The 24,477-nt window shown below is 35.2% G+C and overlaps 1 protein-coding gene across 1 annotated transcript in view; it reads right to left on the reverse strand.

Moving 5' to 3' along the window:
• The window catches only part of LOC129229597 (pyruvate dehydrogenase phosphatase regulatory subunit, mitochondrial-like), a 164,940-nt gene extending 141,286 nt beyond the window's left edge, over positions 1-23,654 (reverse strand). Inside the window, exons 1-3 of the mRNA XM_054863934.1 lie at positions 23,228-23,654; positions 11,180-11,310; positions 7,247-7,328 (exon numbers count right to left, since the gene is read on the reverse strand). Of these exons, the coding sequence (XP_054719909.1) occupies positions 7,247-7,328; positions 11,180-11,310; positions 23,228-23,481 (467 nt within the window). The 5' untranslated portion in view covers positions 23,482-23,654. The remainder of the gene's footprint in view (positions 1-7,246; positions 7,329-11,179; positions 11,311-23,227) is intronic.
• Between the last annotated feature and the right edge of the window lie 823 nt (positions 23,655-24,477).

Genomic DNA, 24,477 nt, shown 5'->3' on the forward strand with positions numbered 1-24,477 from the left:
GCCGCCAGGTTGGGGGGAATTCATAAACAACTTGTTGACAGTGGTTATGTCATGAAGAAAAGATTCAGACTTTTCAATTGATCAGGTTTCTGCCCTCCAACTTTGACAGTATTGTTCAGGCTATTTACCGGTGGAGGAGAGCATGTTTACCTTCTCAAAGGTCAAAGAAGAATTATTAGCTGAGGAGGGTAGAATTAAATACATGACTAAAGAACCAGATTTGCAAAACTCGCAAATGGATGTTTTCTCAAAACCAAATAGACCCAGAGGGGCGAATAGCAAGGGTAAACCTTTTTTAAAAAACAAAATTTGTCATTATTGTAAGAAAAAGGGTCATAATGCCTTGTGGTGTTGGAGCAGGAATAGAGATAATCAAAATAAGAATGTGAATACTAAATTTAAACCAGACACTCAAGCTGGCATGTTTTGTTCTGTGAAAGATTCTAATGAAATTTCTGCCAACACCACTATTCCAAAATGTGAGAACTCTTGGCTTTTTGATTCCGGAAGTACGGCACATTTTTGCCGGAATAAAAGTTTGTTCTCTGAATTAAAGCTGGTTCAAAATACCCAAATGGAAAGGGCTGTTGGCAACATTAAAAGTAAAGTCGAGGGAATCGGAAGTGTAATTTTTAAAATAGAGTCCCCCCCAGACGGTAAGCTTGTGACAATTACTTTGAATAATGTATTCTACGCTCCAACTTTGCAATGCAATTTACTTTCCGGATCATGTATTGATCAACAAGGTTTTAAACTAAGATGGTATCCAGGTAAAACTTGTTATGCAAAGATCGGCAAGTTCCTCCCGCAGTAACAGAATGCGCCGTTTCCGCCAATTGACGAGGGGAGAGTGACGTGCGCATCGCTCCTACCGGAGGTGCATTACATCATCGGAGCACTCCTCCAGCGCAGATGACATATGCACTTGCACCTCTCAGTGATTGGAGGACCACGAGGGTGCACTGTAGCTTTGATTGCGGCGGCTCTCGCTGGGAGGGTGTTGATCTTGTGATAAAACGTATGTGCTTCACATGCGGTGGTGCATTGGAGTTTGTGCTTTAACCTTGGATGTTGTTTTTAGTTACGTTAAAATGCTTAGGCAAAGTCTGCCATTTTCTCTGGATTTTAAAGTACTAAATAAATAATGTATTTTTATTTCCTGGTTTTCATTCTAAATACAAACATGGTTATGGGCCCAGGAACCCTTCGTATCTGTGTACATAAAAATGAAAGAAAAGGGGCCAAGTGTTGAATTTGAAATTTCAATTGGTTCTACATTTGAAGAAAAATGGCGGAGCCTAGAATTGAGAAGTAGATTTCACAAAACTACAGCATGTGGTCCACAGATGTCAAGGCGTTATTAATGGAACAAGGATGCTGGAAATTTATTGACGAAAAGGAAACCAAATTGGAACCAGGTGCATCACTGAAAGACGTCGAGAAATTTAATCAGAGAAAAGATAAGACGTACTCAACCATCTACTTAAACGTATCGAAAGAGTACCGAACTTTAATCTCCGAAACTGATGATGGAGCTAAAGCATGGAAGTTATTGAAAGATCACTTTACACCGAAGACAAGGGTTTGAATAGTGGCTCTTCTGGATGAATTTTTCAGCTGTCACTACCAGGACGGGGAAGGCATAGGAATTTTTGCCGCATGTTGCTACGATTTATCGTCACTCAACTTAACGAAGCAGGAAAGGCTGTGGAAGACCTTTATCAAGCGTTTCAACTGTTAAGGTATTTACCGGAGGACTTCCAAGGCATTGTACAAATTCTTTATAGACTTCCTAACCAAGATTTCAATTTTGATATTGTTTTAAAAGAACTTATTGCAGAAGAAAGCAGATTGAAGCAGTCCACTTTAGACTTTCAAAGAACTAATAGTGTCTTTAACAGTAATGTGGAAAATAATAAGGTGCCTTATGTAAATAGTGTAAATAATGATTTTTCTTATAGTAATATAAAGAATAATAATGCTAATTTAAATCGTTGGAAATTTAAAAATAAATTTTGAAAATAGATCCTTGTTTTCGATGTAAGAAATTTGGGCATTTGAAAAAAGATTGCAATTTGGGTCGAGAAAATGACAGGAAAGGTGATAAAAGGTTGAACTTTATTACTGAAGCATTTATCAGCAATGAAGTCTCTGAAAAGGAGAAATTATCGTGGATTTTTGACACAGCCTCAACTTTGCATTTTTTTAGTGATTTAAGCTTGTTTACTTCATATAAACATGTAATAAATACTAATATGTCACTAGCTGTGGGTAATAGTACTGTGGAGGCCATAGGTATAGTTGATATCTATTTCCTAAGTGATGGCATAAAACAATCTATAACGCTACATAATGTTGTGTATTCTTCTAAATTAAAAACGAAATTTGCTATCAGGTCCTATGTTTGATAAAGGAAGAGCATCGTTTATTGGTAAAAATGGTAGTATAAAAGTCATTTCAAGCGATGGTGATACTCTATTCATAGCTCACAAAGCTAATGGGTTATATTTTTGCAGACCTAAATATCCTAAAACAAATTTTGACAATGTTAGCAAAAATGTTAATCGTGTGGTTTCTACAAATCCAGGAAATGTTAAAATTTGGCATGACTGTTTTTGCCATATAAATGCTAAGTATATTATTGAAATGAGTAAAAACGATAGTGTTAGGAGAATGGAAAAGTTAAAAAATGAAAAATTGGATTGTGATACATGTAAAGTCACAAAATCTAAGAGATTACCTTTTAAAAGTATCGGTAAGATAAGATCAGAACGTCCTTTAGAATTAGTACATATGGATGTCTGTGGACCTTTGCCCCATGAATCGGTAAATAAAAAAGGTTATTTTTTAATGATTATCGATGACTTTTCAAGAAAAGTAACTGTTTATCCTATGTCTGCCGCTATGTGCTTTAATTATGTAAGAAACCAGACTGTAGTCGGAAGTGAACAGAAGACCCCTTTTGAACTTTTTTGTGGTAAGAAGCCCTCAGACATTTAAAAGTCAATAGCAGAACCAGGTGTTACCAATGTCAAGGATAAAGGACACTATTAAAGAAACCATTCTGTTACGGCAGCGAAAAGCCCAAATGGAAAATCCCTCCCAAGACCAGCAAACCAGGAAGGAAATGATATACTGAAAAATAGTAATCAAGGACAACGTAGTCAGAGGCGAAGGAGTCCCAGAAGGTAAGCAGGTTTAAGTTAGTACTCCCAGGACTAGTGGACATCTCCATCAAATGACAGATGCAAGTATCAGTCCTTTATTCTCCTTGTTTGAGAAGAAATATTTTTTCAAAATCAAAATTTGACTTGGTGGGGGGGGGGGGGCAAACTTCAAGGGGGTGGGGGTTTCATGGTACCCGCTTTGCGCTCTGACGCTGCAGGGCAGGGTTCTATTCCTGGGTTGGGCATGTTCGACTCAGTCGTTTGTCCCTTCAATGGGTCAATGAAATTAACCAAGCGTGTGGTGTCAAACCACCCCATTTTTCTGAGTTCTATTTTTTTCATCCAAACTCAATCTCTTTCCTCACTGAATTTTAAGGCTGAATATTTTGGTTCTTCGTTAATGCCTCTTCAATGCCAAGGTCACCTTTTGCATAGGAATATACTACAAACTGCATTCCTTCCTGAACAATATGCTAGATGAACTGGTTTTTGCTAGGTTACTTTGTTGGCGAATCTTGTACCTTTGGAAAATGTAATTTCCATATGCCATTGGCATGATTGCAACCCTCTGCATATGTGCATTTCATTCCTTTTTTTCTCTATGCTCCGGCAACCTGTTGCTACATGATCTAGTTTTTTTAATATTTTGAGTACTCAGAATCTGAGGGTTCGTTAAGGATTGGTTTGATTCGTCGCGACGATGTACATTTTCTTACCAATGCAGAGGGGTTTCTGGATTCTGTACTTTGCGTGAGTACATAACATTTGATTCATGTCCATTATGATTTATCTTGCAGGAATATATTGTATATGTAGGTTGTATTAATTGAAGGGTTCTCTTAAAATGTTAGTGCTAAATCGTCAATTATCCCCTTTGCAATTTCTGATGATTATCTGTGGTAGTGTCCCACGGGCCATTTTCTTTTAACAATCGATTGTAATAATGTTTGTGAACGATTTGAGTTAAGATTGCTTTGAATCATAATTGTACATGTATATTGCAACGTGCGAGAGTTTGATGTGAATAAACATTTATTTTCCAAAACAATTTGGTTTGTCATGTAATATTTTGAACCTGTTCTATGGGTTATTGCATGCGTTTTTGTTCTAAAAATCACAATGCTAAATTCACATTTCATCAGTGGCACAACGCCACATAAAGCGTGCTTCAGAACTAAACTCTAAGGGTTCCGCATTTGGTTGACCACCTAATCGGACATCTGCCTTTCACCCCAGAGCCCTTGGCCAGAAAGACTGATAGGGGCACAGTAAGCCTTGGCCCTCATGGCCATGGGCTATCATGCCACCGGGTTGGGTTTGGTAAGCTCGGAAAGTTCAAGACAGTTAACTTCACTTTTCTGTGATGTTTGGGGTTCTTGAAATGTGGAGGGGAGAAATGGTGAACGGTATTACTTGTCCGTAATTGATGATTTTTCAAAGAAAAGTTCACTTTACACAATTAAGTATAAAAGTCAGGCTTCTGAAATTTTGATAAATCATAGAACGAAAGCTGAAAAGTTCATGGGAGAAGATGTAAAAACAGAAGAGATAACTGGACTGAATTTGTGAATCAATAAGAATAGTTGGATGAATTTTTCAAAAGAAGGTATTCAACATGACTTGACAAATTTTTATTCACCTGAGCAGAACAGGACAGCCGAAAATTTTAATAGAACAATTGCTGACAATATGTGTGTCATTCTAAAAGAGAGCGGTTTACCTTAAAATTTTTGGTCCGAGGCTATGAAATATTTCACTCATACATGGAACAGAGTCTGCCACACTAAGCAAAATAAAACTCCATTTGAACTGTATGGAGGATGTAAATCTTCTATAAGCATCTTGGCACTTTTGGCACATTAGTATTCGTGGGTGTTCAAAAACAGGTAAGAAGAAAACTTGATATACATAAAGGGATTCTTGTGAGCTACACATTTAATGGAAAGGGTTACAGAATTTATCTCCCTGAAAGTGATAAAATAATCAAACTAATCGATGTATCATTCAAAGAAAACATGTTCTTAAACAGACTTTCAAAATGAGTTTGACGAAAATGGAAAACAAGTTTTCCCTTGGCCTATGGGACTTCGGACGGCAACCTTGAGTGAGACAGAACCATTGAGAAAACTTTCAAAGCTTCAGTATGGAAGCTCACAGGCCGCGTGGAGGAATACAGTGCAATGTTGCTCCGAAAAGAGTTTGGCAAAACACTGACGAAGAATGTACGGCTGGCTATTGTGGAAATGTAGATAAGCGAGAAAGTTTCCATACTTCTTAACAAATAGCCTGAAAACATGATTATTTCCTGCTCAAAGTATTGCACTAATAGGGGGACAAAAGAGAAGAAAACACGGTTTTATGCAAATTAAACCTAATCAAATAATAACCAATCTTTTCAGGCAAGTTCTGGTCATATCTCCAAAAAAACTGCCTATTTAAGAGATTATGACCATTGATGTAAAAGGGAGATGTAACATATATTAATATATGCTTGTAATATGTATTTTGTATTGTAATCGTTCTCACTATTTGGTATTGGATAGTTGGCAACGCCAATAGCTGGGGATACTTTTGAAATATGCATGGGTAGCGTACTTGCCACACTCATCTTGTTATAATTATGTGTTAATAAAACTGCTAAGCTTATAACGTTCTGTTGTCAATTCCTAGAATGAATCCAAACAGCAGGGGGCCTCCAAGTGCCCTACATGCCAAGAATCCACAAGAGTCACAATCGAATTCTGGCTATACCTCAAATCCCCTAATGAAGTGCATTTTGCTGTTCCTACAGATGACTTACTTGAAATTAAGCAAAAGAATGGTGCTGAAGAATAAGGCTTAGTAGATGATATTGAACGAGCTGATGTGTGCATCACATAACTTCCTTTTACTCCAATTTTAATGTGATTCAATAGTTTACTCTCTAAATATCACCACCAGGGGCCAAATTAAAACCAGATTTTAAAAAAAACACCAAGTTTGTCGCCAAGTTGGCGACAATACTTGCCGACCAAAAGACTGGCGATACAGCGCCAAGTGTCTGCCAAATTATAACACCACTTGAGTATACATCGAAATTATGAATGATTTCCCCACAAAAAGGGGCAAAAGACCCCTTTAGAAACACCCGAATGCAACCAAAAGGGGGAGGTGCACAACTAGACCCCACTAGGAGTCTACATACCAAATTTCAACTTTCTAGGACATACTGTTCTTGAGTTATGCGACTTACATACGCACATACATACGGACATCACAAGAAAAGTTATTGCAATTAACTCTGGGAATGTCAAAATGGATATTTCGGGTGTTTATACGTTCTTAGGCACTTATTCGCGTGTGGTTGGGTTTAAAAAAAAAACTCCACATAAATTCGGGGGTGAGCAAAATGGAAATTAAGACCGAATTTGGAGTGAAATTTTTTCGCAAATACAATACTTCCTTTTTTGTAAAAGGAAGTAAAAAGAACGAGAAATTTCCGCACTTTCATCCCAGAAGTGAAATTGGCTGTGAATATCCTGAAGATACTTTTCTTTAACAGAAAAATTGGACAGTAAGATATTGGCTCCTGTATTAATTGCTGATAAGAAAATTGATGAACTCAACTTAAAGTTGAAGTATTCAATGCAAATCCGTAATTCCTTTAACAGAATGTAGAAGTTAAAAATAATCAGTTACTGAAATTTAATTTAACTTATATTATTTAACTGATAATAACTAAACAAGCAATGTACTACCACGATGACTATTTCCACATCCGATAAAAATACATTGAATAACTTGGGAATAGTGAAAACTATCCATCATAGTGCACTTACTAATGGGTGCAGATGTTCCACTACAGTGGGGTTCAACTATATTATATATTTCAATGCACTGTGTCATATATATGTTGTAAATTTACTATACTGTTATTGCAATTAACATGAGATGGACAGCAAAAAAAGTTAGTTGTTCTCCCCTAAGCAAAATAGAAAACAGCATGATTATTGCACAGCTGGTATTCTATAGTTGCAAAATTGAATTTCAGTTAATAAAAGGAGAATGTGCTTTAAAATAAAAAATAAAAGGATACTTACACAGCAGAAGCTGCTATGTGCCGAAAATAAGTCATGCGGTCAGTAGTCCTAGCCAGTGAAAGGCTGCCACATTCTTTCCATCCTACAAACAGGAACGAATATATATATATATATATATATATATATATATAAAAATGCACTAAAAAAAATAATTTAAAAACTATTACTTTTTTGTAAGGATAACAGTAAATTTATTAATAGTCAACCCTTATTCTGCATTTTGCAATGGAATCATTCTGAATCGGATTGACCCATCAGAACTCCTCCCTAAAACCAATTTTGCAAACGGAAATGAATTAAGATGGCAATCCAAAGCAGAATGCTACACATTTTTCCTGGAATAGGGATCTCGGGCACTACTTTCTTATAAAAGAGAAGAAAAAAATATATGGGTAAGTGAAATTGATAATATTATAAATCTGGTATGTTAAGCAAGTGTTCTAAATAGACTTTACTGGATAAAACAAAGAAAACACAAATCAAATAATACAAAGTTTTTACAAATATCTGACCAACAAATTAAGTTTCGTAAAATGGATGTTTCTTTTCATTTTACAAAAAATGTAAATCTTATTGGAAAAAAATCTCCATTTGAAAATGTAAGTTTGTTAGCTTATGTTTACTTTACAATGATGAACTTTTATTGAAATTAAAGTGCATCAAAAACTCTTGCAGTTGTTAGTAATCATATTTGGATTTTTTAAAGAAACAATTTATGTTATCCACTACAATCAGGGGCATGATGCACAGAAATTTTGGGGCCCGTCAGAAACGACTTTTCCGAGCTCCCCTTCATAATGTAATACACGCCCAGTTATAAAAATATTGGGCCCCCTTCAGGCTCGGGCATGAGCCAAAAGGTGTCCCTTCTCCCCCTCCCCACCCTGTGCACGCCCGACTACAATATCTATCTATAAAGGAGAAAAGAGGGAGTTCAAGCCCTCTCTAAACAATAGTATTCTTTTTTTTTCTTTTTTTAATTTGGAGCAATTGCAATTTCCACATCTTTTCTGAAGGAAAAAAAATATGAATCTCTTTATATTGTGGTTGGAAGCATCACATCTAAAAAAAATGATGATTTACTTTCTTTTATATTTTTTACAAGCATAAGTTCTGATTTTTTTTTTTTTTTTTTTTTTTGAATTAAAAAAACACTAAAATTTTATTAGTGCTACTCTGACATAAATGATAAATAATTCCAATTGCTCCAATTAAATTATTATGCAATTTTGAAATGCTAAAGCAGTTCCTAAATAACTATGACATAATATTTTTGAGAACCAGAGAAAAATAATTTTAAAAAATTCCGAAATTGGGAAATACAAAAGGCAATGATCAATTTGTAAACATAATTCAATCAACCAATAAAATTTGCAAGCTAATGTTAATAGTTTTTTGTGCACAACCACTTGAAGGAATAGTGCAGCCGAATAAAGATCAAGATTGAGAAATTTTTCAGATTGAAACCAAAAAAAAAAAAACCTTTAAATCCTGATATCCGAAAGGGAGGGAGGAAGAAAGGCAAAACAACATCATTGAAATTTTTAGGGGGTTGCTTTTAGGGGTATATTTTTCTCTTTTCCTTGAAGTCTTGTTCTTGGGTGTCTTCTAAGTACTTGGAAGGAGGGTACTCCTGCAGTAGAAGCATAATTATTAGTGGCCACTCTTTTTTTTTCTCTAGAGTTCACTTTTTTAAAATCAAAACAAATAACTTAACAGCAATAACATGAAATGTTATTTAACCAAAGATTCAGACACCTGTTTTCATCTCCATGTTCCGTTGTTCACTATCCACAACCCTTTACAGTGTCTATGCCTTTATGGTTAATATGATATGTTGTGTGGGTGCATTTTTCAGACATAGAGAGGGAGGAGTTAAAGTGCGGGAAAAGGGGAGGAATTTATTGCAAGTCACTTTGAAACCTTCAGAATAAGGCATGAAGATATGTTACGTTTCTTGCATTTCATGGGTTGCACTTTTTGGAGATAAAAAGCACCAATGATAAGCAGGACCACCAAGAGCCAAGGCAGGTTCTGCACAGTTTGGTCGCCCCCCCCCCCCCCTTTCAGTCATAAAATTTGCCAAATTCATACTACATGGACTGTGAGCCAGGCGCCAATCGGGACTGGCTCCTAGTTTCTGTCTAGGCTGACATGGCCTCCAATTGGACCTGATGATAAGACAGGTAAATAGAGTGGTGACATAATGGGGGAATGATAGTAACTGATACTGTCAGGCTCAGACAGAAAAGAATATTTTCATATTTGATTTGCTGATAAAGTGAATAAATCAAAGAGAAAACCACATGAATAAATCATTGATGATCTGTTGTTGCATGTTTGAATGGAATACAGTATGAGGAACATTGAAACTATTTCAATAAACATTTGCATGGAACAAGTCTGACAAAATTCCATGCAACACTCTCGTCTGGAAAAAGAGTGCCACAATACGAAATTTTTCTTTTACTTTTTTTTTCGCTTAAAGGCCTTCAAAGGACATTATCTTCGTTGGAAAATAATGAGATTTTTTGTTCGAATATCAATCATGAGCAGGGGGCGGCAAATAAGGGGAGTCAGAGGGGGCGGTCGCACGCCCAAAATTTTTGCACAGAGTAGGAAACGGATAAATTGAATTCATTTAAAGAAGAAATGAATGTTCATTTGAGAAAGAAAATTAAAAAAGCTCACTAATTCTTAATAATAGTTGATGAAAATCAAGACATATAACTGTGTCAATGGTATTTGCAAAATGGATGATAACTTAGAAATTTTATCGCTCACTTATTTGCTTCTTCAGAACGGACAGAAATGATGGAGAACTGGTGCCTTTTTTTAAAAAAACAAAAAAAGTAATTTTTGCATATGGGCTGAATATTTCATACTTGCTTGCTCAGAGTTATGATGCTGCATCCAATATGAGAGGTCCGCAAGTAGTACGGAAGCAAGATTTTTAGAAGAGAATTCCTTAGCCATTTACAGTCTCATATTTTAAGTTTTTGCTCAGTTTGTGAATGTTCATCGATTCCATCGCCTAGAAACCCATTTCACAATTTAATACATGATGTACTTTCATATAGAATCTTCTTATAAAATATACGCTATTCTTGAAGAAAAAAAATCTCACATCAACAAATAATTAGTGTAATGCCTTTTAACTTTGTAATTTATGAGTGACACAATATGTGTTCCAGAGAGTAAGCTATTAAAGCCCATTTATGTCTTTCTGAAGCAGTGGTTTCAATTGTTGTAAAATTGATGTAAAGCAACTCTTTCGATGGTGAAAAAGCCCGATGACTTTTTAACATGTACCACTTGGTCTAAATTTTTACTTCCTTTTACAAAAAAGGAAGTATTTATTGTATTTACGAAAAAAATTTCACTTAAGGTTCGATCTTAATTTCCATTTTGCTCACCCCGGAATTAATGTTGAGTTTTTTTTCAACCCGACCACACGCGGATAAGTGCCTAAGAACGTATAAACATCTGAAATATCCATTTTGACATTCCCCGAGTCAATTACAATGAATATAATCTGCAACAAAAGTTAATAAACCTTTCGATACACAATCAGAAAATAATAATCATCTTGTTCAATTTCTAAAAAATGTGTTGTGCCAATGAAATTGAGAATTCTTAAAATTCAATATTTTCAGCAGTCAAACTATTCTGGTAAAAATCTCAACATTCACATTTATGGTTTGAAATTCTAATACAGTTCTGTCACTAAGTTCACCCCATATGTACAGTAAAAATATTCGCCCGTAATATAGAGACAACAGATTTATCAATAGATCCTAAAAGTAGTTCATAGTTTTAGAATAAATTACAAAACATCATAAATAAAAATCGGGCTTAATGCCATGTTATGCTATATAAAAAACCAAATACCCGACAGCAATAAACAAAACAAAAAAAAAGTAATATTTTTACCAGTGCTTAGTCCTTTTTTTCCAAGTGCTTTATACAATTCAATGCTATATTGGCAGAGTTTAGTTTCAATTGTTGTTGGTTTTATTTGCCCTAAAAGTCCAGCACCAAATTTTATTGTACCTCCACCTAATCTATAAAGAAAATTTTCAAACAGTAAATAAAACATCTTCAATAATGTGATAAAATGCATTTTGATGGGTATACAATGGCACTGTCTGCTCTACTGTATTCTCTACAACAAATCTCAATCATTCCTAGAGTTTAATTGTAAATCAAAAAAGTTTAATCACAAAATTTTTCACTTATTATTACAGTCAAGTCTTAACTTACATGGTGTTCCAAGACCCCTTGAGTTAATTGAAATTCAGCGTTGTATTAAAAAGCAATTTCTACGAATTTTTTACAAACATATCTAATTATTTTAGACACTTGCAAATGCCCCTCAAACTGTTTTAACCCATTTCTTAACTTAACATCACTGTTTTTATGTTAAAAAAAAAAAAGAGTTTTACTGTATTTCAAAATACTGTTACATGATGCAAAAAATCAATGGGGGAGAAAGGCATAACATGAAATAGTATCGTACACATAAAGTATCCAGTAATAATAAAATGCCACTATAACAGTACCGCAATTATATTCAACACACTTTTTTCAATTGTTCAAACGTATCAAAAATCTAACTTTTCTGTGATTGTCAGAAACTTTCTTTTTCTTTCCAGTTTCACACTTGTGATGAACTAGGTGGTGAAGTAAAATATATAATATTTCATCAATTTTATATTTATAATGAAAAAAATTAAATGAAAAATGCAGAGTGATTATTTGTTTACACTAACAAAGCAATGTTCCGACTAATATGGCATGGAGAACTTCCACTTTCATGGATACCCTCAAAGCAGAACACTACTAAATTTGCGACGAACGTTGCAGAACAAGGTGCATGAGCTGCAGAACAATTCTGTTCAAATGTGAGAGGAAAACTCAGACAAATTTTCTTCAGAAATTCTAGATTCTGTGAAATTTCTGCAGATTTTCTGCAAATATCTTCCAACTCAAAACAAAATTTTGCACAAGTTCAGCAAATTTCTTTTAAAGAAAATCTAAAATTCTCGGAAACTACGATAATTTGGCGGAAAGCATGCGAAAAATGTTGATTTCAATAAGCCACCTGCAGGAACTTTAAATTCACTTTGAACTTAAAAGAAATCCGCAGAATTTGTACAAAATTCTATCTTGAGTTGGAAGATATTTGTAGAAAATTGGCAGTTTCTACAGAAATATGTTCTAAATCTGAAAATAATCTAAATATTCTAGCGTTTTAAGTTACTCTTAAACTTTTCCTTATTTTTCCTGATTGATCTTCATCTACAACAATTTCCTTCATAAGCATATGAGGCAGTGAGAAGCAAAGGGATGTAAGTGGCAAAAATAAAAATTTGGAGATAACCAGTACAAATGGTAAGTGAACCTCTCCGCAGTCTTGGTGCAAGAGATGGTACTAGTAGCCCTGGTAGGTGCTGTTATACAGCAGAATTTAGGAAAACTTTTCAATGAAAGTTTACCTAGTGTCTTATCTTTTAAGTGCATTTTACTCAAAACTTGAAAGTACCCACTTACATCCCTTTGCTTCTCACTGCCTCATATGTTTTAGAAACATGAAAACATTGAAATACGTCCATCGCCAAAAATTGCGTGTCTTGTTTGCGATTTCAATCCTTTTGCATCCTGAAAATATTTCAATTACTTAGAAAGTTTTGAAGCATTTTACTATATGCTACCCTAACTAGACTCATTTCATTTATTATTTACTAATTTGTTTATTTATTAACATTATTTTAATTGTTCCTTCATGCCATGTAAAATTAACGTAGTTTGACACCCAGGTGCGGATTTTCATAAAATTTTGTATCTTTGCTCTTTCTATGCAGTTTAGAAAGCATATAAAATATTTTTGGAGAATCTCAATCAATTTAGATTCTACAGAAATGCATAGTAACTGTGAAGTTTTAAAAACTAAAAGAAAAAAAAAACTCCTGTATGAAACGAGTCTGATCAGCAGGGAAAGAAGACCCATGTTGAGCTTGACTCTAGTCTGACTCTGTGAAGAGACACGAGAGGTGGCTCCCGATTAGTAGAAAAGGTCACGTTGGTTGCTTGTGTATAGAATGCTTGAAGTACTTGCAGAACAATTTTTTGATCAAATAATTTCACGTTGCATGCAGATTCTCGTCAAGTATTCTGCTTTGGCGATTGATACTAAAGGAAAAGTTTGCCCACAAAACAAATATTTAGTAGCCAATAACCAGCCTTGCATAATATAGACGAACACGCGAACGGTGTTCACAGAAAACTTTTGGCTGTACAGAAATTTTTTTTTAACTGCTAATGTTAATTTAAAAATTTGATTGGTTTACAAAATTTAGCTTTCATAAAATTTTCAAGTAAAACGCAAGTAGCTCATGTTTTATCCTAGTCAACAAATTGAGAGTAGTTTCAGATCTACGTGAACTTTTTCACTATAAAATGAAATCAATAATAGTGATCATATCATTGATATTGGGCAAAATATAATGGTTTAAGAAGTTTTCTTCAGTTGGTGAAAAATAAGTATCAACTATATGTTAGTGAAAAAAAAAAAAAAAAAATTAAATGTTATCAAAGCAATTTTTTTTCTCTTCCATATTTGAATAGAAATTTTAACCTTTAGTCAAGGTTGAATTAGGCAAAATAATTATTTTGCAGAAAATTTTCCAGTTAAGATTTGAGTTTGCAGAAAGCTTTTAATTTTATCTAAATCTGCCAATAGCAAATGTGATACTTAAGCCCCACAATTCCCTTCTGAAAATTTTCTTCCTGTGGGCGAGGAATTTGAGTTAGCTTTAAAATTGATTACTCAAGAAAAACTTGCATTATAACCATTTCGCCAAAGTCGAATCACGTGTAGAATGAGTCCAATGTATCAGACACACAGAAGTAATCCTAAGAGCTGTGTCAAAAATACATTGTCATTGTAAATGACATGTTGTGTATTTTTACAATGACATGTAAAATGTAAAAATATTTTTACATTTCACATGTCATTGTAAAAATATTTTTTTTTAAATCTTGAAAGCATCATATTGTGTACCAGTCTCACTGCAGACCTGAAGGAATTCTCCTTATTATTCCCATTTATTCAAGGTACATTAATATATAATTAAGATTAAAAATGAAAATTAAGTATGCTTTTAATATAGGACTAATGTACATCGACGTTTCTGGGGATACACTACCTTTATTGTTTAGGTATCTCATCCATAGCATCCCCAGCAATGCTGTGACCTGAAGGTGGGTTTTAGAGGTTAAACTCCCCTCTAAACTACCACTAAAATTGAAAGAATAACTATCTTATATATACCTGAGTATAAGTCAAGAAATTTAGTGCGAAAAAGGAGGTTAAATTTGGGGGTTCCATTTACCTACCGGGCAGTTTTTTTTCCACTTCATAAGTATCCAGGCTTTTAACATGTTTTCTGCTTAAAATGTAAAACAGCTTGATCATATTTTGTGCAATAGGCTAGTATTACTTTATGTCAGGGGTTCTCAAACTGAGTGCCGTGGGAAGAGGTGAGGGGTTCCGAGAAGTGTTATCAATGTATACGTTAGGTGGGTTTGCCAAATTAGGTCATACAGACCAATAAGGCCAACCTCGCAATTTTTGATGTAGCATTGTAACAATTCACTAGACCACGACTTCATCATCATCAGAAAGCCTAACTGATGATATAGTGTCATCAACAAGCAGTGTTTAATAACCAAGTAAAAGTGTATCAAAAGTTATTATTGAAGAGTGATGTAAAAACTACCTGATCTTATTTTGCTACACGTTTTGCTTTTACATGGTTCACTGAAGGTTACCAGTAGGGTAAAAAGAAGTTGTTTATTATTTTTGTAGGCTAATTTATGCAGTTGATGATTTCACAAAGATAAATTTCACCTTCATATTTTCCATTTATATTCTTCCTTTTCTCATGATCATCGTCATTTTCCTGTGATTTGATAGCCTTTTTAGCACTCCAGTGTCCTTATAAAATGATATCGAAGAATCGGGTGAAGGATATGATCATGTGCTCCATATGCTGCATATGTAGGCATGCATTGTACGCATGAGTGACAAAAAATAGAAAATAACAAATTATCAGTTGCTCCGAATATACCATTGATCTTTCTCCTTCCCATAGAAGTAAACATGGAAGTTTTAGTAATGTTTTTGAGGTTGTGAAATGTGGTTTAGGCCGATTCTCGAAAAAATGTCCCGTGCGTAATACTAAGTTTTTTATGTTATTCAAGTAACTATTAATTAAATATGGGATTAACTTTTATGCTTTGATAGTATATTAAAGCATGTATTATTCCCAAACAGCATTACTTTTTGAAGGCTTTGGTTAGCTGGAAAAAATAAGAAACTCAGCATTACGCACAGGACATTTTTTCGAGAATCGCCCTTTAATATATTTATATTAAACACTTTCAATTCAAAAACTTTTTTACTTTTTGGCTTTTTTTTTTTCCAATTGTGCTTGAAGTAATCTTTGCCCAGAGTTTTACTTACTTGTTGAGCCCATGTTCCTAAGAAGACTAGATTGCTTTTCTTTGTTAAAACTGCTGAAAACTTAGTAATTGAAACAAATATTCACTTAGTATTATTTTTCCCCATAGTTTTTATGAGTCGTCTGCAAAAGCCGGAGCAATTCAACCATAAAGGAGTGAGATATTAGATTTTGAACCTTATGGTAACCTTATTTAGCACTTAAACACTCATCTCAAAGAATGGAAATAGAATAGGGTGCCATGAAAAAATGCTAATTTTTCAAAGGGTGCCGCAAGTTGGAAAAGTTTGAGAACCCCTGTTTTATGTAATAAATATTATTAGAAATGTTACAGTAAGGTAGTAGCTTGACAAGATTGGAAAACAATTAATGGATTTGGCTGATTATTTTTCATTTTAATAAAACTTGAATGCAATTTAATGGCTTTTTTATTCATTGGCGCTGTTTGGACACACACTTATTATCCTATTGACCAGGAATCTCTCCAAACTTTTGTTGCAGAAAGATTTCAACAGCTGAGACCCTTGGCAATATTTTCAACAGTAACTGTTTTTGGAGCCAGACTATGTAATAAAGTTTCTCGGCTATAGCTAAAATATTGTCATTAAAAGTCTTTAAAACTTCTCTTAATAATGTAAAAAAAAAATTAACAACTAAATGAGGCAAATCATTACACAGCTCAAAAACTTCCATTAATTTGTCCCTTTTTTTTTCAGTTTGAAAAAATCGACTGATTTAACTAATTTTGAATGACAATTTTTAACGTCATTTTTTGAGCATCCAAAGTACCTCAACATTTGGCGATAATATCTCTTTGACAAAATTAGTGACAAATGTCAAATAGAAAAAGTTGTGCTTTCTTGGAAGGACTGCTTTTGTTACATAAATTAGTAATCAATGGTAGAGTGCTACAAAGTCACATATAAACCTATCGACTATCATTTTGTTCATAAAAGTGTGCTTTAAAAAAGTTCAATGCCTTTCAACAAAGCATCACTCGTATGGGACAGGAAAATAATTTTGCGCAAAAAAGAAATGGGCTTGATGAAAACGCGTGATGTGGCTGCACTGTAGTTGGTTTTACCGAGACAAAATAATTGCAGACATTTAGCCAAAGATCCCCATAATTTTTACCAACTTTTAATATAAATTTTTCTTTTGTCATGTTAGGGGTTTTTGCTCAACAACTTCAATTCTTGCACAAAAATGATATCTGTTTGATTTCTGGGGGATTATTCGATAAAGGTGCTTTTCCAAATGTCGCCAAATTTTGGCGATCAATCTCTCTCTTATGGCAACCAAGCGCCACTGTCGCAATACTACGGCAACCCTACTATTTTCCCCTTCCCTGGCGATAAACTGCTCCCATAGCAAACCGGCGCCACTACGGGGATACTACGGCAACCCCTTTACCACCCATTCTACGGAGCGGAGCGCCCCTGCCTTTCCCCCCACCCCCGCTTTTCGCATTTCGGATGGGAGTGCAGTGGTTTAACCTCGTGGCCAATTTTTTTTTTAAATTAATTTAAACTGGGAGTTTTTCTTTTTTCAAAAAACTAAGAGGATCATATTGAAAACCTGCAAGCAGTGAGTACAACTTTTTACTTTTTTTTAAATTTAAATTTGTAAGTAGTTTTTATAAAACGGCATGGGATGCAGTGATTTTATTGTTACATAACCACCCCCTCTTTTTTAGTGCTTAATTTTACAAAAATAATAAATTTATTTGAGTCTAATATTTATTTTAATCCTAAATTTATCCTTTCCAATCGTTTTTTTATTTTTTTCTGTCCTGATGTATTTAGATTTTGCTCTAATCAGGCTAAACGTGTTTGCAACCATGCCGTTTTATTTTTGTGATTTTATGTGTTTTCCTTCAACTGTTGCTAAATTTTTTGGCCCCCATTTCCAGACGCTATTTTTTTTCGCTCTGCAAATGAAAAAGAAAGGGTGAAAATATATTTTTTTTCTATCCTACTTCCGTGGAAAATGAATAAATTTCTCGTGTTTTGTAGGATTTATTTTTTAATTGAATTTTTAAGAGTTTATTTATTTAGATTAGTTAAATAATAGTGTTTTTGAGGATATTTCCCAAATTAATTTTTGATTTGATGTTTGTTTTAATGTTTTTATGGTCATTGGGAAAGTATCTTAATTTGTGTGGTCGGCCATACATAATTCGTCCGACCGCATAGAATATCATTGGTCGGCTGTTGAAATTAGATCCCGCCCCTTTGGTCGGGTTCATAAAACAGTCCCGACCCCAGGCAGTAATTTCTACTCTGCTCGTGCACAGAAGTTGGTCGGTGCTTCATTACATTTCCGGCGGTCGGGTCTGCAACCACTGCCTTACTAAAAATATATCTATCTAGTTTTCGCAGCATTTTATTGTATTGTTTAGGGTTTATTTATTTAGATTAGTTTATAATTAGTGTTTTTGTGCATTAAATTATTCAAATTAATTTCTTTTTTAATAGGTTAATTATTTATTTTAATGCTTTTTACCGTTTTTTAAAGAATTTTTTTTGCCTAGTTTTCTTTGCATTTCAATGTAATTTTCAGTGTTTATTTGATTAGATTAGTTCATATTTAATGTTTTTAAGCAGTTGAGTTTTTTAGTATTTTTCTCGAGATTTAGTTGTTTTTGAATCTTTTGTTTACATTTTGATGCTCCAATTTCTTGTATTTCTGATGCAAAAACTCCATTTCCCCCCTTTTTCATTGGCAGAGCGGGAAAAATAGCGCCTAGACTTTGCCGCAAAAAAATTTGGCGAACTTTGAAAAAGTCGCCAAGACGCACCTTTATCGAAAACTTCCCGATTTCTGTATTACTCTATCCAGTTTAACTTACCTTGTTGCTTCATTAACGTTGGTTATGCATCAGTGCATTTGATTCATTAGAGCAAGGGGGTGAATGCTGATTTGATCGCAGTCTCAGTAAAAGTTTTTGAATAACTTCGCTAATTTTAGTTCTAACTTTAGAGACAATCAAAAGCTTGAGCAGCTTAACGCACTGCCCTGTCATGCGAGTCACCTAGTGCTTCATCCAAGTTTCTGTCACCTCTTTTAGAAGTGTGCCGATTATTACAGCGTTTTCAGCTAATTTATCCAACATCACCCACATTTATATTATTTGCTTCACAGTGACAAAGACATTGACAGGTACCTTCTACAGGTTAGAGAGCATAACTAAAAAATGATGTCAGGTTTTTCATGGCTTTCTTCTTTGGAAAAAACATTGTGCACTTTTAGGGGTAAGTTAAAGGTTTCGAGTGCACAGGGGCGATCCTAGGGTGTCGGCCGCCCATGTGCAAAGACCTGATGCGCCGCCCCTGAAGAGCAATTTGCATTTTTTGACTATAACGCCCACATAAATCTATATAAATCTTTCATTAAATTTCTGTATCAAGATCTAATTAAAAAAAAAAAAAAACAGAAGAAGGATGAATTCATGTAAAAAGTAAGAAAAAACTCCTTAGATACAATTACATCTTTGAAAAAAGTAATAGGTACAAAAAATGTACTAGTCGAAAAAATACATTTTATAGTCTGTCTTTGGTGAGATCAGAGGAAAGACGGAGGAGGGAGAAACGGGGGGGGGGGGGGGGGGGGGGGGCTGGACGCATCCAGAAAACATTCAAAATTGGCTTATGAAAAATAGCTGTGTAATTAATCTTTGGTTGTGTTTGGTTTCTAGGACAAAAGAGTCGGGAACATCCAAGGTCCATGGAGAGATTTTCAATATTGACGTCAAAAATTGCAATTTTAGGAAATTTTTCGAGACTTGAGGGGAAAGTAATGTTTGAGTTCTTTCCTAAAATTCTTTAAAAATTCATGTTAAATTGCAGCTATTTTTTGTAACCTTAGTTTAGAAAGGATCGGCGCTCTTCCAGAATTTTTTCTGAAACGGAAGTTTTAAGCAAGCAATTTTGGGTTATCTTTGTTGACGCTGTTGGAGGGAGGGAGATTCGGTCGTCTCTACGGTTACGTCTTGGTTACGATAGGGGGTCTGGCATCTTTCCTCTGGTAATTTATCGGCACTATTGTTTCAAAAACACATTTTTCGCTAGATTTGGACACGATAGGGGAAAATACTCCGAACTGAGAGAAATATTTTTCGGAATTAAAATCAATTTTAGGCTATTTTTGTGAAGAAAGGGTTTTGGGGCTCTAAAAAGCGCAATTTTGTACTACCTTTGGTGACGTTAAGGAAATCGAGAAGCTTCAGCGGATCTTTCTGAATATTTTTCGACATTAATATCTGAAAAATACAACTAAAGACTTGTCTCCGATTGATGGGGGATACCGGATGTCCTAGCGCCGTGAAAATTTACGTAAGACATCCGGAATTTTTTAGAAATGGAAGTCCCAAAATCGTATTTTAGGCATTGTTTGATAACGATGGGACAAAGAGCGGTTGGGGATTCAGTGTGCCCTCAAGAACTGTTTTTTGAAACTGGAATCAATTTCAGGCTATTTTACGCAGGAAGGGTTTGGTGGCTTCACGGAACCATCTAAAAACGAAAGTTTGAGCCATAGTGATTACGTTGGAGAAAATTGGGATCCGCAGTATTTCCCCCAAAGTTCTTCGAAACTGATGATTGAAAAACGCAATTTTAGTTTGTTTTTGAATACGTTAAGTGAGAGGGGGTACGATTGGGGTCCTCTCTAGAGACGCTAATTCAAACCATCTTTGGTAGTAATGTTAGGGAATGGATTTCAAGGCCCTCTACCGCAAAAAATTCGAAAAAGAAATTCGAAAAATGCCATTGAGCAATTTTTGATGACGTTAGGAAGAGCTGTCCCCAGAAGAGACATTTTAAATTTTAGAGCCATCATTTTTAGGCTATGTTTGATTAAATTAAGGTAGAAAGAGTGAATAAGAGACTTAATTGGATCGTTAAGATCGGTGGTTCAACCAGCAAAATGTTCCGAAATTGAAGTTCTAAAAACGCAGTTTGAAGCCTTCTTTAGTCTTGTCAAAAAGGTCAAGGCATCCTTTTGGATCTTCGTTTTGGAGCCAATTTGTAACCCGGGGCAAGGGCCCTGTCCTCCTACCTGATATTAAACCGAGCAGTTCATTCGTGGTTTTGATTAAAAAAATTGCTGTAAAGGGGGAAAATTAAAAATTTTAGTTCGTTGATTATATATGTTTGACTCTCAGGGGAGTCGCAATTTTCCATTGTCTCTCCAGACTCCACGCATCCACGACTGCTGAACATAGAATTTGTTGTTTGAAATACTTGCGAGAGTATCCTATCAGCATAGTTTTTTTTTAACATAAAATATGTATGTCTTCATTGTTAAGGATCAATAAAAGCTTGGGAGGCTGGGGATGAGCATTAGTGGCCTTTAGAAGGCACCCTTTCATGCTTTGGGGAAGGGGATTTCTGTCATTGCCCCTCCCCTGCTAAAAAAACCCTGCTAAAGGAACTCAGCAGCTCCAATTTTTGCAGGTTTAAAATTGTTCGTAAGTCTGTTCCTTTGGTCACAATTTTAGACAAGTAACAAAGCTACAACTATCAGTTAAACAAAACTAACATTTATTAACATAAAACAAATAGAATTATAACCATAAGAATGGTTCTTGCTGGTGTTATAGGGCCAGCGGCTCCCTTCGTAAATTCAACATCCTATTCCTGTTCAGAGTCACAATTGACTACAACTGTATTTATGTCAAGGACTGCATACTAAGTGCCTTGCCCCCATTATTTTATATACCGATAGATGGCAGCACCATCACCGGATCGAACAGTTCAAGAGAATTTAGAACTAGTTCAGGAGCTAATAGCTACCTGGTACTAGCACCCCCCAGAGGTATCGTTTCACTTGGAGGACATTGAGACCACGAGCATATTTAACGTCGCCCAGTCCCCTTTAATGACGATGGTGGGTCTTCGACCATCGAAGTTCGAACCCAGGACCCTCCGACCCCGAATCCGACACTCTACCGATCGGGCTACCACGGCCCAAATTCCTCATCAATCAATCTAAAATCCTAAAGCAATCTGAATCTGAACTGAGATTCTTTCAATTTAAACTTAGGTTTGCCATAAAACTGGCGAGATATTTAATCGCCAAAAGAAACTTAAATAACAGTATCCATGCCTGATTACCAGTTCTGTCACAAATTTTGCAATCAAACGAAGCATGTGAGCCTAACATTCCATTTTTCTTAATATGCTATGCTGTTGGAAAATTGGCACCTACTTTGATAATTGAACATTTAAAATTCTGTATATTTATTCGACTTATTATGTCATCTTGTGAGAAATTCTTGAGGAATTTTGCTTGATTAAAAGAACTACATGATGCGGCCTGCGGCCGCCCCTTGCTTTGGCCGCCCTTGTGCGGTGCACACTCTGCACACCTGCTAGGATCGGCCCTGCGAGTGCATTCCTTAAGTTTACAGAAGCGTTCAAGTATTGCATTCAGGCTACTGCATCAGATTTTGCACTCTGTAACAGTTTCTCAACCTTTTCTGGGTTTCAATATTTAGTGGTGATTTTCTAAAAGGTTTATATCTGTTACGAATTTTTGCAATTGCTGAAAGTATGAACACTGAATGAATACCAGCTCATTCTCGGAAAAATATACTCTATTTTATTGTTTTCTTGAATGTCTCATATTATGGAAGGTGGATTTACCAAACTTTTTCTTGCAAATATACAGAAAGGTAATTAAAACTTCAGGTGGTACTTGTAAAAATATTTGTTTTATAGAAGGCAAAAGTAAGAAACTGTTTGCATGGAAAATCTTTGCAGGGTCAGAAATTCCGCAGGATTTTGTTCTCAATCTTACGGAATTAATCCTGCTAAGTACCACGCAGGATTCAGGATCAGGATTGGAAACCCTAGTAGCTAGACAATTAGACGCACACATGCACACCGATACATTTGCCGCTGTGCAGATACATTTGCTGCAAATATGTACTTTACTCAAAATTTTTAAATTAATATCAATGTTGAACAATGGTTATCTTGAAAATCTGTAGATAAATTAATGAAATTATTTTTTTGCCCTCATGGATAGGTACATGATTGACAGCACAATAAGCATTGCAATACTGAAAATTTAACCTACCCGATGTACAGTTGAATCTCGATAACTTGAAGCTAAAACTTGAATATTCCTTTATCTCGAAGTTTTCATCAGTTCCCAAACTTTTGAGGAAACTTCCCATAACTCGAACTACCAATAACTCGAACGTTTCAGTCGGTCCCTTGGGACTTCCAGTTATCGAGAGTTGACTACATATTTTTTAAATACTTGCAGATAGTTTTGAGTTGTGTGCGCAAACTTTACATTGTTTTTATCTCACTCTATGGCTTTTGGGGGAGGGGGGGCACCGGCAGGTACCCTTGCTGTATCTGTTCATTAGTGTTTCTCAATCATTTATTATTCCATGTTACCTCATCAGGCTTACATTTATTGAAAGAGAAAAAGTCCAACTTACCTACTTTGCTCCAAAATAACCACATCTTTCCATTCGAAGTCCCGAGCTAAATGATATGCAACACTATTTCCAACAAGACCGCCACCACAAATTACGACTTGAGCTTGTTTAGGAATCTCCTGGCTGCAAAAATCATTGTAAAATTTCTCTTCTAGAGCTTGCCATGAACTATTTGATTTAAAAAGACTTTTAATGGGCGATTTAACGCAATGCACAGAATGTTTCAGCAGCCCAAGAGATGAGATAGTTTTCATTTTGTCAATTTAAAAACCAGTTTCTCAATCAGTAAAAATACAGTTCGTATACATATTTGCTTTGGGTTAATATTCCATTTTTCTGCACGAACTCGATTTTTTGTGCAACTTTTTAACTTTTAATGTAGCTAGACAGGATCCTCATAAATATTCTGAGTTTTTTAGATCCACTCGCACTTTATGGGTTGCCAGATTTTGCTAATATAAGCCATTCTGGCTATTTTTGATCACACTTGGCTAGAAAAATTTGAAAGCATTAGCTCGCTGCATTAGCCAAACCTTTTCAAGATTTGGGTTCGAGGTTAGAGGTAACGCAAGCGTCTAGGGGCAGGACAAATCTCTAATGTTAAAAACTTAGACGTTTCTCCTCATCGCCGGGTAGGGAAAACTGGTTTCTGGCTCTTGGTAGGAAAGGGGAAAAAAAATCTTCATGAAGTGCAGAGCAGAACAAATCCTTCCAAACTACAATGGCAATGGTGTGATGGAAACGATACGCAATAGGCTGAAGATGGAAATTATTAGTGTTTCGGTTTTTGGCGACGTAGATTTTGGTGTGTGGGGGAGGGTGGAATGAAAAAAAACTACCCGAAAATATCTTGACTATGGACTTGACTTGCCATTTGTTACATTGTTTGTCCGGAGCTGGAGACAATAAAAAAGCGTTGTTTGCGAAATTACGAGATGACTGAAGTCATAAATCTTATTATAAGGCTAGGTGTATGAACCTGGTACTCAAGGAAATTTGCGTTAAGCGTAGTATCAGGTTTATTGATGTGTGGAGTAAATGTAAACGCGATTGGATTGCTATAGGGATGGCCTGCATCTGAGCTCTACGGGGGTCAAAATGGTTAGTGGTTTGGTGGTATTTTCCAGGGATGACGTTTTACTTCATTTGAAAAAAATTAAAGAGACTAAGGCTCCGGGACCTGATAATATTTATCCAAAAATTTTAGTTGAATGTGCGGAGGAATTAGCAGATGTAATCGTAAATATTTT

The sequence above is a fragment of the Uloborus diversus genome, chromosome 9 (genome assembly GCF_026930045.1).
Source record: "Uloborus diversus isolate 005 chromosome 9, Udiv.v.3.1, whole genome shotgun sequence".
NCBI lineage: Eukaryota > Metazoa > Arthropoda > Arachnida > Araneae > Uloboridae > Uloborus > Uloborus diversus.